The sequence below is a fragment of the Hippocampus zosterae genome, chromosome 5 (genome assembly GCF_025434085.1).
Source record: "Hippocampus zosterae strain Florida chromosome 5, ASM2543408v3, whole genome shotgun sequence".
Taxonomy (NCBI): domain Eukaryota; kingdom Metazoa; phylum Chordata; class Actinopteri; order Syngnathiformes; family Syngnathidae; genus Hippocampus; species Hippocampus zosterae.
The window spans coordinates 23,477,041-23,491,740 of NC_067455.1; the positions used below are offsets into that span (position 1 = coordinate 23,477,041).

Genomic DNA, 14,700 nt, shown 5'->3' on the forward strand with positions numbered 1-14,700 from the left:
TTGCTCCTCCAGGAGGTGCCACTAATGAATGTTTCCGCAGTAATAAACAACGTCGGACAAATTGCAGGCAGTTGTCTTGTTGTCCATAATGTCCCCAATAATCATAAAACCACAATGCTTTGGATCATGTTGGATTATAAAGGCTGATTTAATTTATTTTTATTAAGCACATGATCATCATACTGTACTTTAATGTGGAAGGTAAAAAGTCATTGAAAAGAGAGACTGAATAATAGTTCCTGACATGTTGGCTTTTAAACCTTAGTCTAATAGCTCAGAGTTACAACCCAGTTAACAGCCAACATATGCTCCCATCTCCTCTTTTGATTTCCTGTTGTATTCCGGTTGTAAAACTGCAGTTGAAGATCCCTTGTGGTTCTATATTTGCCACACTACCATTCTTCCTCTTGTGTTCAACTAATCAGGTCCCGCTTCCACCTGTGTCTTGCCACGGCGATACATTTGGGGCCATTTCAGTCTTCCTTTCGCAATGTTTCTTATTGGATGGTGCTTGTTAGCTTAAGACGCTCAGACTCAAACTAAATCTTCGTGGTTGAAACAACATTTTGATTTGGCCTCATTTACTTTTCCCATCAAAGAAGAGAAGATTCACAGAGATAGCTCAGGTTTGTTTGACATTGTCAGCGAAGTAGGAATTTAACAGGATGCCTTTTATTACACCACTACAACTGCTCCGTCAAAAGTTACACACGGGTGACATAGCTAGCCCAGAGCTGAATACAAAGGGTACCAATGTGGTTTTGAATTTTGTATTTATTTTATTTTGTTTTATTTTTTTTCGAAATGCCCTAAGGAGTAGTACCCAAATTTCATTGTATGCTATACAAATGACAATAAAGGCGATTCTGATTCTGATTTATACCCAGCACATTTGATCCAACAATAGGTAAGTGAAACTACTGATAGTGATGTGTTGAAGCGACCGAGAAATGGATGACCAGGTTCTCGATATGACTGTAGTGAAAAATAACGCTAATTTCACTACCAACTTTTTCTGAGAAAAAAAGTACCGCCAACGTTATCTTGACACCCGCAGCCCAGCCATTGCGGGCATTCCACAAACCTTGATTAGAACGCCAAACCCTGTGTCCAAATTCAGATGTGTCAGCCCAGTGGATACATTTTTTGGGACAATGTTACATTTAATGTTCTTATTTTCAGCTCTCCCGTCCACTCAAATTAAATCAAAATGTGCAAAACAACGGCTAACAACCATGCACATGAAATCCTGAAAAAGTCAACGTGCTGGAATTGTGATTTTTTGGGGGATTTTTTTTTTTGACAGAGGCAACCAAGTTGTATGGAAGAGAAAAAAGGATGCTAAAAGTGAGACGTTGAACCTCGCGGCTTGTGTTCCATGGCCATGTAATTTTTTTTTCCCTCGAGGACTTGTGACGTTAAAAATGTTTTTTCTTCAGGTGGAACACAGAGTATTGACTGCTGTGTGCAAGAATAAATTGTAACGGCAATATAAGTTTACACTGTAGGCTATAAAAGTTGATTGGTGAGCAGGGATGTTAGCACCCTGAAAAAGTTTGCTTCTTAAATGTATTGGCTTTTCTGTCCTGGCTCATCCAAATCTCCAGAAGTTTCCTCCGTTTTCTGTGGGTCCATCTGTCTCCCCTGTCATCACGTAGTCATTATTAACTATCCCTGCTCAATTCTTAGAACATTGTTTTTCAACAAATACTTTACGAAATTACATGGGGGGATATTTACATCCATGTCCTGCTTAATGTTAAAATCACATTATGTCTAAATGTTTCAAAGGAAATGGATGATTTTCTTTGATAAAATACAATAAGGCATCTTGGAACATTCGAACAGCCAGACTGAGGGATAAGAGGAGCTTTGCAAGCTCATCCCTGGCTTGCGTGCTCTCAGCTTTTGGAGCAGCTGTGTTCACAAACATTGGCTGCCACACTGTGGGTGAATACAATTACTGCAGAAGTACAAACTGATATGCAAATTCTGTTTGGTGACATGCCATGCCGGTGGACATTTATACATGGATGGTTTCTGACCTTTTTTGGAAAGTCGGAACTTTCGTAGGCAAAAGTAACACAGAGATATATTTTTTAAAAAGCACGCAACAAGCGAATCAATCCATGCCAAAATTCAATTCAGTAATCAGATCGGCATGTATTGGAGATAGAAGCTTGCTTGAGAAAACGTGCTAAGGTTAATTAAAGACTCGAAATTGTGCATAGGTGCGGTGACCAGTCCAGGGTGGACGCCACCTCCATCCAAAAGTCAGCTGGGATAGCCTCCTGCTCACCTGTGACAACAACAAGGACAAGTGCATGGGATGACAAAAGGGATGGCTGGTTGGTTGATAAAGAAATAACATTAAATGATTTAGCTAGCCGAAAACGTTTCGCGGGTGGGGTTGGGGGGCTAACATTGTTCTCAAAAGAAATTACGAGAGCACTTTGTAATACACTGGCTACACGTGTGCTATTGTAAACTAAAACTATGATCAAGCAATTCGCTGCGCCCAATATAGGCCAGCTGTATCTATATATTTTTACAATTGTAAAATCTTCCGTATGATGTCCAGCATCAAGAAAAGACGCGGGTGGCCCGGTGGTTGACTGGTAAGCGCTTCGGCCTCACAGTGCGTAGGTGCGGGGTTTGATTCCGGCTGCGGCCTTCCTGTGTGGAGTTTGCGTGTTCTCCTCGTGCCTGCGTGGGTTTTCTCCGGGTACTCCGGTTGCCTCCCACGTTCCAAAAACATGCATGGCAGGTTCATGGAACACTCTAAATCAAGGGTGGACAATCCCAGTCCTGGAGGGCCGCTATCCTGCATGTTTTGCATTTCTCCCTGTTGCAACACACCTGATTCTAATGATCAGATCATCAGCAAGCTCTGCAGAAGCCTGATATTGAACCTGTTCATTTTAATCAGGTGTGTTGCAACAGGGAGAGTCGGGAAAACATGCACGACTGGTTGTTCGTCTCTGTGTGCCCTGCGATTGGCTGGCAACCAGTTCGGGGTGTCCCCCGCCTACTGCCCAAAGACAGCGGTGATAGGCTCCAGCACGCCCTGCGACCCTTGTGAGGATAGAGCGGATTGGCAAATGGATGGATGGATAGATGAAAACAAGCTCCATTCTTTTCCAAAGAAAATAGACATTTTTTTCCCTATATTTCACTCTTTATTATTTTTAATCCAGAGTACAGTTCTGTAAAATAGAACACTCTATCCCTGAAAATAGTTAGCTCTTAAAACAATCATGTACGAACTCCTTTACACTTTTTTGAAGTTAACATGAGTAGAAGAATACATTCAGAAATGCACACAGACATACAGTACATTTTTAACATTGTTCTCGAATATGCCGTAACTTTAAAATGGGAAAGTGATAGCAGAGTAAATTAGCCATAACCTATTGCGGATTTCAAAACAAAAACACTGCCAGTGTGGTATATTGAAGCAGTATTCAAGAGACAGAACTTATTTCATTTTGGAATCAGTCAACACAAAATTGAGTTTGAAGCATTTGATTAAGAGTATGACTGCGTTGGTGCAACCTCATTTTTCACCCGTGAGGGGAAACATTGTTCTCAATCCATTCAGACATGAGCCGATTTGATACTTTCCTAGCAGTGACCTCCTATACTTTCATACCATGTTTTGCAAGGACATGCGCGGACACCTTGGATCAGTCGGTCTTTGCCCATTTCAGACGTACTGCAGAATTCCCGTGAGCAAATTCCAAAACGTTTGGACAAAAAGAAATGTCTTCATCACACATTCATTTGAGGCATAGTGAAAAACAAACAACAAAAACCACTCGACATATTTAACTGGTTGACCAAAAGACATACAGTAATGGCTACAGTTGTGTCACACCAAATCATGTTCGTCGGGGTTCCGGTTCCCACCAATCATGTTGTACAACAAGCAGAGATTGTGATTGGGGCACATTCCGCTTTGATGGAACCACTTTCCATGCATTTGGGCGGTTCTTTGCTATCTTTTTAATTATTCTGAAACATTTTTTGTCTTTTAATGTAAAGATGCAAGGCAGTCAAAAATTAAAACTACCGGTAGATAATGCGTGTTTAGGCACATCGGAACATTTCATCATGGCAAAGCACCCACATTAAAAGAGCCAACCTGGATGTTTTCAATAAGTCACACATTATTAAAATCACCGCCGGAACCCAGCAAATAAATGTTTGTCTTTCTAGTATTTGTACAGCAGTGCGACATCAATTATATGCTCAGAACTACCAAAATGGCCTGAATATAAAAATGACATGATTTGATGGTGCAGAATAGGTACAAATGCACACATAAATCAAGGAGGGGGTCTTAATAAACTAATCCGTCTCAATGCATTTGTGTCCTATTTACAGTGCAATGGCGGGAGACTGATTATCCGGAATAAAATCAAATTGCAGACATTTAGGCAAGTTTTTGGATTCCCAAGTGTCGCAGTTTAATACCGGTACCTGTACTTTGCTTTGTAACTTGATCTGCTGGAGTGTTAGTACGCTTGAATGAAAACTTTTTACCAAAAAGTCCCAAAATGGCACAATTCGTCTTAGCTGTGCTCCACATCATTAATATTCAGGCCAGGATGAACATTAAAGTCTTTCATTTTGGAACGAGTGCAATTGTTCAAGTTGAGGAGGTCAGTGGGAAGAATTAAACTGTTTGGTTGTGCTTCGCCGGATTCTAAGTCTTTCATCAAAAACGATTTGTCTTGAAATATGTGCAGTCTGCACATGGGAAAGAAACATCCTTATTATTGAAGGCAAGACACAGGAGATGGTCAGCACTAGTTCGGTCGCCACGATTTCTTTTGCTTGATATTCACTCCTATGACTATTGTTAGGGAAATTAACGATACTGGTCAGATAGGCTTTCAGACTCCATATTGTCATAAGGTATACTGGTCTCGGAACTACAAGATGTACTTGATATAATGTTTATGCAGTCGTTTCATCATGACTGTCCACTGCTAATTGAGTCTGGCAGCGTTTTGCTGGAGGTGGCTTGTCTCTGGTTTGCGGGTAGTGATGAGACAACGCCCGGTGTCTTTTCAAAGAGCGTGGGATTCATTTGTGTTTGTCGTATGTCATGGATGTGCACTGCTGGTTGTGATTGTAGGCTTTGCATTGAATGTGGCGTGAGGATGTCAGCAGTGTGGGGACCTCCTGGATCTTTCATGGCCATGCTGGCTCCTACCATGGCAGGGTAACTTAGATTCCTCCTTAGTCCTGTGTTCAGACCCAGCGCAGTGCTCCCGAGCCCAGTAGAGCAAAACGGGGCTAACAGAGTACTTGCAGGTGCCAACGAATTGGTGTGATGCGGAAGGGTACGGAAGCCTTTCAGTTTATCCACGAGTCTCAGGTTCAACGTCTCCGTTTGACCATCGTCATCCGTCTGGCCATCTCCTTCCCTCTCGGCCTCATTCAGCACTTCCCTCAGGATGATGCGTGCTGGCTTAGAGGCCAGGAAAGTGTCAAAATACGGCGGGTCATCATCGGAGGGGCTGAACTGAAAATCTGGACAGGCGGTGGCAGATTTGCAGCAAGAACGGGGGGAATTTGGTGGCGTGGAAAGCTGCGCGAGGAGGAGGCTGTCGGGGCGTTTCTTCATCAGTCTGTCCTCATCCCCCATGGCAGCGGCACTGGACGTGGGCCGCTCTCCTCTCGCCTGACCTCGGTCCCGGCTGCTCGGGTCACATGCCGACGCGGAGATCCCGTGCTCCAGCAGGAGCCGTTCGAGCCCTAGCGAGGTGCTGGTGGTCTTGGTGGAGTCTCGAAGGTTGGTGGAGGATTCAACAAGGGAGAGGGAGAAGGAGAGGCGGCGAGGGGTGCAGCAGGGTGTGTAAGAGGGCGTATGCGGGGCAGAGACGACACCCGGAGTAGATGATGTGCTGCTCTGACACGTGGACAGACCAGAGCTGTAAACGGATGGGTGAAAAATGATGGTGGAAAGGGGAGACAGGTGTTTGGGTGTATCGTAGTAGGGGCGCAGGGACAGAAACAGACAGTCATTAGATCGATATTTGGCGTGGAAATCGAGGAAATGTGGAATTAGCAATCAGTGCATTAATGACGAGTGGCACGGTGGAAGACTGGTTAACACATCCGCTTCACGGTGCGGAAGTCCAGAGCTCGCTTCCAGGATTCGGCCTTCCTGCGTGGAGTTTGCATGTTCTCCGCGTGCCTGTGTGGGTTTTCTCCGGGTACTCCGGTTTCCTCCCACATTCCAAATACATGCATGGCAGGTGGATTGCATGCTCGAAATTGTTCCTCGGTGCGCGTGTGAGCACAAATGGTTGTTTGTCTATGTGAGCCCTGCGATTGGCTGGCAGCCAATTCAGGGTGTCCCCCACCTACTGCCTGACGACAGCTGGTATAAGACTCCAGAATGCCCGCAACCCTTGTGAGGGTAAGCGGATAAGCAAGTGGATGGATGGATATGTCCGTTAATTACACACAAAGACTTCAGCCCTTGAACTTTCAACAGGTGTTGAATCAGGTGTCGGTACATTACTATTTCAGGGCAGGAAGCTTCTTACAACTTCAAACATAATATCCTGATTCCGAAACAGAACATTGTAAATTCGAGTACAAAGTAAACTTATATTTTCCTGCTTATCCTGTATTGCGCATAGGGTTGAGGCAACCGTGAGCATCGTTAACCAAAGGACATTTTTCATTGCAATCATTTTTGACCAATACATTCAAGAGTACGAAGGCTAAAGTAGGATAAAAACATAGAAACATGCAAATGTGGCAAGGGCAAACTTTCCTTTTACAATAGGTGATGGTCCAGATAAAAGTGCGGGGACACACATTATATGGCTACGATAGCATGCTACCTAAAAGATGGACAGACAAGCAGATAAGCCACTTCAACATATCCAAAAGTGGTGTAAAATCTTTGGCCAGTGCTGTATTAACAATGAAAACAGTGCAATCACTGGGATCCATCACTTGAACATTTATCGTTGTTCAAATCATAACGCAGTTTGATGTAATCAGTGACTGGGTTCATGACCTCAAATCATTTGTTAGTTGTCTACGGTTAACTGCTGACAGCTCTTGAGGTAAATTCAGATGTGCAGTCGGAAGATGAACGCAAACTCGATTAGAGTCTTCAAGACATTTTGAGTTGTTGTCAGCCTTCATTTTCGATTTGTCTCAAGAGGGCAGTCGCACAGCAACACAATCCCATGCCTTCCCTCACCCACATGCAACCAGGTGTGTGCAGTCATTGGGTCTGCTCTACGCCAGCCACGACAATCATATGATACAACTCCACTTCCTCGTCCTCAACACATGATCTGCCAAGGCCAATAAAATCACAGAGACAAGGTAAAAACGAGATTACGACTTTGGGAATTAGGTAGAGAGGCACCATTATGATTTGAATTACGACACACTTTCAAGTAATTTAGCTGCTGTTTTACCTTGCGGTCAGCTGATCAGAGGGATGGAGAATCCTGCAGGTGGTGAACGTGTAGGTGGAGCTTGTGTGGGACATACACTTCCCTGGGAAGTTGACTAAATGAAAGAAAAGAGGAAAGAAGGGTCTGCAGTTGAAACAATGAGCAGGTTGTTAGCGTGCAAATGAATCATCAGCATGAATAGTGCAAGCACCAACAGAGTACACGAACTTGAAGGGGGAAAAAGCCCAACATCCACAGCAGAAACCCAAACCAAAGCAGCAGCATTTGTGGTCAGCTTTTTGAACATGTTACAGGAGCAACTTAGAATTGTATTGATTCCATTTTTGTTGTAGTTACCATAATAAATAAAAACTATATCATAAAACAGGGGTGCCCATTATGTCGATCGTGATCGACGAGTACATCAGGGACTGGTCTCAAGTCGATCCGAGGGGTGTAGAGAAAAAAAAAAAACGTTTGTGTCTCTGTGCATGTTAGTAATATATTTTTTTATTTTAATTAATTCACACTCCACCCTAATCATTTTATCAGTCTCACTTTCAGAAAACATTTTAAAAAAAGAAACTAAAATAAAGCAGGTCATCTTTAACCTACAGTGGCGTGTGACTGCGTCACCGGAGGTTGATAGCGCTCAGCAGTCTGCAATTGCAGCTTGTGAACAGAGTTGTTGACCTATATCTTTTATCGTTGTCATTATTCTCATTCAGAGTTTGTTTTGTGCAATTAACCGAGCGGACGGGCAAAAAATGGGAATCTGGAGGGCTGAGAGAAGCGTTTTAAAATGGTACGCCTGAGCTACGATCGTTAATAGGCTGCAAAAGTGCGTCGTATGCCTCAGTGTCAGGCTGTTGCCCATCATAACGTGCGTGTGTACGTGTGCGCAGTAACGGGTCGATCGCGGGAGGTTGGTTGATCGAAAAGTAGATCTTCGGTCAAAAAAGTTGGGGCACCGCTGTCAAAACAAATAGCAGCGTAAACTTCATAATGCCATTAATGAATGCATTGTTCTACTTCTTCCTTTCATAACTTTGCTGCTGTGAATCTGGAATTTCTCCATTGCGAGACTAATAAAGGTTTTCTTAATCTTAATCTTAAAGAAAAACCACCTTGGGGATGAAAGACACGACGGGATAGAGGAGAACGATCAAAATAGGAACATTTTCTGTGAGGGAATTTAGCAAGGTGTGGGGCAAAGCAAAGGTGTTGCTGCGTTTGGAATCAGAACAAGCACTGTGCTTGTGCTGGGAGGTAAGCCGCAGAGCAAAGTCACATGGTCAACTCCAATATTAACCGGTGAAGAGTGTCGTGCCTCCATGTGACTTGGACAGCTGCATTATAATAACACCTGATATGTGAGCTCACACGACCTAAGCAGTGTCTGTGTGCTCAGACCGTTCACAAGCGAGTTGCTTTGACTTTAGGACACACAAAGGACACCTTGGCGTTACACATTCGAGGAGATTTGTTTTGAAAAAGAAGGAAACGTACATTCACTGCTCATGTCATTCTGTGCAGCTAAAAAAACTAACGAGATCTAGAAATGAAGCTGTGTGCTTTTCTAAGATCAGCATTCAGAAATGTAGCAATTGAAGAATATGGGCCTTATTGTGTTTGCAGTGTGCAGAGATATTCAATTGCGTTTCTTCTTCTCAATAAAAATATTTTAAACAGTGACGAAGCGCACCACTAAACAACCAAATTCCCTTTTTAAACGGGCACATTTGCGATGCAGCTCATTAAATTTTAACAATACACCCAATGCTGTCAACAAGTGAGCATAGTGGCATCCGCTTGAAATGAAAATAAAGCATTGCAACGGGAAGGAGAATATGAGAAGAATGAAGGGGGGCTTTTTTTTTCAAGTGAATAAGTATTGAATAAAACATAAAATAAAAGTACTCTGTTTTGATGGCGTTTGATGGCAGGACATACTGGCACTGCAGGCGGGATGGACGAATGTGTCGATATGTGCAGATGAGGGTGACCATGCAAGACGGGGGTGTCACCACGGGGACGTTGAGGTGTCCGCTGTTCCCTGAATGCTCCCCTCCCGCCCACTACCCCGATGACAACCCCAAGCTCCAGGGTGGGGATGGCGTGAGTCGCTGCAACGGCAGCTAAGAGGCCACCTCACCAGGCATGTGGTCCAATGCGCTGAGTTCTGTGACGTCCGCATGCCCGTTCACTTCAGCGGAACATGGCGTTGAGGAAGACAGGGATGGACTTGGAATCGCTCCTTTTGGATGAATTTCCTCGATTGTCCCTGCTCTTTCACCACGGAGGGTTTCTGAGTGGCTACTGGCATCAGCGGCGCCATTTCTGCTGCAGCAGATGCAAAGTGAAGAACTGGAGTACAAAGGGTCCAAAAGGCTGTCTCCCGACAAGACTGCACATGAGTCACTCGAGACATCGTCCTCCTCCGGCTGGTTCAGTTGCCAGCCATCCGCCTCGTCCTGCTCATGCGATAAAGTGCGGAAGCCCTTTGTGACCACACCGGGCCGATCATCCAGCAAAGCGCCCATGTGGGGTTTAGCCAACTGCTGCCATGCATAGAGTGTAGCAGAACCTGGGGGTTCGAAATGACAAGGAAAAAGTTACATTTGTCATCTGCATCATTTCTTTGCAAACAATCGATTATTCGAACTTTCCCCTCCTGATCTCACCTTTTCGTGCTGAGGATAGACATTTCCAAAACGTATACTCATTTTTTAAACATCAAAATTCAAAGATAAATTCAGTGAAACATCAAATCTACCACAACGTTGTTGAGAGTAATGAAAATCAATCACTGCTATTTGTTTTTTATCAACCCAGGCTACAATACATACTTCAAATTACAATATATAGATCAAGCAGGAGTACACATTTAATATAGGTGGATGTATATAATTCGGCCCAACTAAATGTCGAACTATATTTACTTGTGTGCAAAGTACTTTTAAGTCCACATCCAGACATACATATATTGCGTGAAGGACAAGCTCTATCCCAGCAGAGTTTTTGTTTTTATAGTTTGTATAGTGTAGATGCATTTGCACCTGTGGCAAACATGCAAGAGATGCTGCCATACAAAATAACGTCACAAAAGGAAAGACAGGAACGTAAAGGAACAAAATGAGCAGAATTTTATTCAAGTCTTTCACAAAGAAAATAGCTTAGCAGAAGAGAAAGGGGGAGTGCAAGGACACAACTTAAACGAAGGAAAAAAATGAGCATAGGTGAAGTGAAAACGACAGAGTGCAAAGAAGGGCACTCGTCGATCTAACATTTTTCAAACACTTGTGCATTTAAGGCGAAAGCACACAACAAACTGCACAATTCAGTGTGTGTGGCTTTTTTTCTGTATTTGTATTTCTTTTTCAGTGCAACTAGGTTCTCGTTTTGCTTGGACATGTTGAGAAATAAATGACATCAGACACGAGGTGGCGCCACATAACTGACAATGCACACGGGACAGCAATTTGAAAAGTCAAGCTTTCAAATTGGTGAACGCCTCTATTTTCCAAACATCCACCAGTATAGTTTAAAATGCACTGTAGAACATTCAATGATTTTTATGTAGGTTAATAAATAAAAACTAAACAAATAGCCCATACAAAAACATTTGTAGTGGATGTTGTCTGAGTTGGTGTTTACGAATGAATGAATTCACATTGCGAATTTTAGCGTTCTGAAAATAGTCTTGGAATCCGTTAAATGTTAACACGCTGTGATTGCATGCTCATATTTCAAACCAACAGTGTGGTTGTGTGTGCCTGAAGTAAAAGGAATGCTGCAGAGTCAAACTGCCTTCTCGTGCTTCCAACACCTCCAGCAGACCTGTGACTGCAGCCGGAGGAGGTTGAGGGGGGAACTGTAAGCCCGGCTGAAGGCTGAGCTCCACCGCACTCAAGCTCCGTTGCAACTTTGGGGCACTCAGATACGTTTGGGAATGCCGATGGGAACGTAAAATCAGATATTGACCGTCAAAAAGGTTCTGATTTTGACTTTCATTTTGCGTCTGATTGTGACTTGGTTTGATGGGATCCTGTGGGGATTCTTCAGCATTTTCATTGCGCAAGGGAATTGGAGTGTCTTTGTCATCGTGTGGCGGATTCAAGGGATTGTGGCTCTGAGAACAATAATCACCTTCTAGCGGCTTTACAATCTGCAGCTTCTCCGGGAGGTAAGATCTGGCGGTGAACGAGTATCCCGACCACATGCTCCCCAAAGATGGATGCGAGCAGAGCGAGAACAGGCTCTCTGTCGGTGTCCCAGGGCCTCCACTACATTCGCTGCCCCCTTTTTCCTCCTCTTTGGCCAGGTAGGCCAACTTCCTCTCCCTCTCCTCTTCAAAGAAACGTTTTTCTGAGAGGTAGTTGTCGCGGCGTAGAGACAGACGCCGCAAGGCTGTCTCCAGGTCCCGACTGCCTGGGGTCCCCGGGGTGCCAGGGGGCCGCTTGTTTGAGTCTTCTAACCTGGACCGACAGACAACGTTCTCATCAATAAAGCGTGTCATCACAATGAGGCAGAAAGATACAGTATCACAAAACTGCAATGCATAATCACATCTACACTAAATTTGTCAGAGTACTCACACTTTTTTTTTTTTACTAGCTTCTGTCGTAACTCTGTAGACTGCATTGAAATATTCCTTTCGTTTGACAATTTTGATCCTCTAACACAATTCTATTTTCATGCTAGCCTAGGGCTATTGTGACATCGACAGGAACATAACCTATGTACATTTTATGGATTAAAATAAAAAAGTAAATTAAGAGAAATTTACACATTTCCTCTGCATTAAATAATTAGTACCCGTTATCTGGGGTCTCCAGAATGCAGCTACTTCTGTTGTCCAGCATGATTCCACTTCCTGTTTCGCCGCTGTACATGGAGTTGGAGCAAGGTGTGCCCACCCTGCTGGAGCGGCCCGAAGTGATACATGATGACTGATTGGAACCTGGGATGTTGAGCGGAGAGGGGGCAAGCGACGAACGCTGCTGACGCATAAGGTTGAGGTTTTTCACGGTTTGGAAAACACGCTTTGGCTGCAGTCTAATGCGAAGACCACATGGGAGGGGAAAAAAAAAGGATGAAACAACAAATTACGGCTAGCCTTTGAGGCAAACTAGGTTTCTAATTGTACCTTAGCTCCTCAACATCTGGGTCATCCATCTGCAGTTCTTTCCGCATGGTGCCCTCAATTTCTGCAGCCAGAGAGTCCTAGAAGAAAAAAAAGCAGCAAATCGTTAATGTGTGAATACAGGAGACATGCGCAGTTTCGATTGTGCTACTTCAAAGCTCACATTAACATAATACCTAAAATTCATATAATTAAAACTAGCTACATTCTCTTCTCACTATTCTATTTTACTTGAGCTCGCTTACCATTGGGAACAAGCCCAGAGAATGGAAACGCCTCTGTGTGTTTGATGAAACAGCTTTATTTCTCAGGTTTTTCAGCTCCTCTTGAGCCTCATGCAGCATCTCCATGCATTCCGCATACTTGTCCTGCAACTCACGCAACTAGTAGAAAGGCAAAGAAAAGTCAAAGAAAATGTAATGCTATGAAAGTCAAAAACACAGCCAAGACAAATATTGTGACGTTAGAGCATTATTAAGAGGTAGATTAAAATACTTAATACCCACTGAAGGCCCAGGTCCAAGACTCACCGCTGCCCACTGAGTGTTAGAATAGCATTGCAACAACTTTTCCCAAAAATAGTAAACTCTCAGAATGCTGAGTGAGAGTGGAATAGCCACTGGAAATTGAGATTATTGTGTCAGAAAAAAAATATTTTGGGGGGAACATTTTTTTTTTCGTGACAATACCGAACTTGATAATTTCTCAATATAACTCGTGGACCCTTTTATTTGGTCTGTTACTCAGGGAACCCCTTCTCTAATTGGCTGACAAGTTTGGGTTAAAAACATACACGGATAAGATAGTCCCGGCTAAAATTCCATGGGGTTTTCAAAGCTGACGCATCGAAATTACAGTTACATTTCAAACGGCATCCATCACTTGCCTCAAAACTCCACGTCAAGGAAATTCAAAGACTTCCAACTTAAGTAGTACAACTGGAGCATTTTTCATGAGAAGAGCAGCATGGGTAATAGAATAGGCCAAATACTTTGATCATCAATTGTTTTTTCCTGAAATTATTTGTTAGGGGGAATTTCAAGGGTGTTTTAGGTGCTGTTTTCATGTTTTTTTTTCTTTTTCTAAAAAAGTCCCCAAAGATGGCAGCCACTTGTCCCAAGTCGAGTTAAACAACTTAGTGTACTCCATCGTAGTGATAGTTACTCTTGATTATCTCCATGAGCCGGGCTTAAACGACTTCCAGGATCACATTATATCGTCACTCTGCACCTAATGCCTTCGCCCAGTGAGTGCATTTTTAGCTTAAAATCTGTTTCGAGGAGGTTGCTAATGTGGAAAAAGTAACTTTACCTCAGCAGTGAGTTGCCGCTGAGCGTCTTTGGCAGCTCCGAGGTGCTGTGTGAGTTCTTCATTCTCCACATTGTACTGAAAAATAGTAACAAAATGCCCTGGTAAATACAAAGCCAATTCTAATAAAGTTGGGACGTTGTTTTAATCATAAATAAAAACAGAACACAATGATTTGCTAATCATGCTAACCTGGATTTAATTAAACACACAAACACAAGATATTTCATGTTAAAACTGATAAACTTGAATGTTGTGAGCAAATCATTGTTAACCAGCAAATTCCAAAAAGCTGGGACCGGATTCATGTTTCCCACTGTGTCACATCACTTTTTCTTTCATCAACGTTAAATAAACATTTGGGAACTGAGGAAACTAATTGTTGAAGCTTTGTAGAGTGAATTCTTTCCCATTTTTTCTTGATGTAAAGTTTCAGCTGTTCAACAGTCCGTGGTCTCTGATATCATATTTTACGCTTCATAATGCGCCACACATTTAAAATGGGATACACGTCTGGACTGCAGGCAGGCCAGTATCGTACTCATATTAATTTACTACATGCTCTTTTACGACAAAGCCACGCTCTTGTAACACATGCAGAACGTGGTTTTGGCATTGTCTTACTGAAATAAAGAGAAACATCCACAAAAAAGACTGCTTGGATGGCACCATGTTTCTCCAAAACCCGTATGCACCTTTTAGCATTAATAGTGCCTACACATCTGTGTAAGTTACCCATGCCTGTTTCATGAACAGCCCCATTCCATCACAGATGCTGACCTTTGAACTTTGCGTCAGTTTGGGCGTTTT

General features: G+C 43.1%; 1 protein-coding gene across 3 annotated transcripts in view; it reads right to left on the reverse strand.

The window, feature by feature from the left end:
• Positions 1-3,156: 3,156 nt before the first annotated feature.
• Positions 3,157-14,700, reverse strand: part of LOC127600247 (trafficking kinesin-binding protein 1-like) — a 38,089-nt gene continuing 26,545 nt past the window's right edge. For all 3 annotated transcript variants that reach the window (XM_052064654.1, XM_052064655.1, XM_052064653.1), the window contains 8 exons: positions 13,894-13,968; positions 12,828-12,965; positions 12,586-12,662; positions 12,255-12,494; positions 11,586-11,914; positions 9,592-10,023; positions 7,458-7,551; positions 3,157-5,942 (listed from right to left, as the gene is read on the reverse strand). In XM_052064654.1, the coding sequence (XP_051920614.1) occupies positions 4,979-5,942; positions 7,458-7,551; positions 9,592-10,023; positions 11,586-11,914; positions 12,255-12,494; positions 12,586-12,662; positions 12,828-12,965; positions 13,894-13,968 (2,349 nt within the window). In that variant the 3' untranslated portion in view covers positions 3,157-4,978. The remainder of the gene's footprint in view (positions 5,943-7,457; positions 7,552-9,591; positions 10,024-11,585; positions 11,915-12,254; positions 12,495-12,585; positions 12,663-12,827; positions 12,966-13,893; positions 13,969-14,700) is intronic.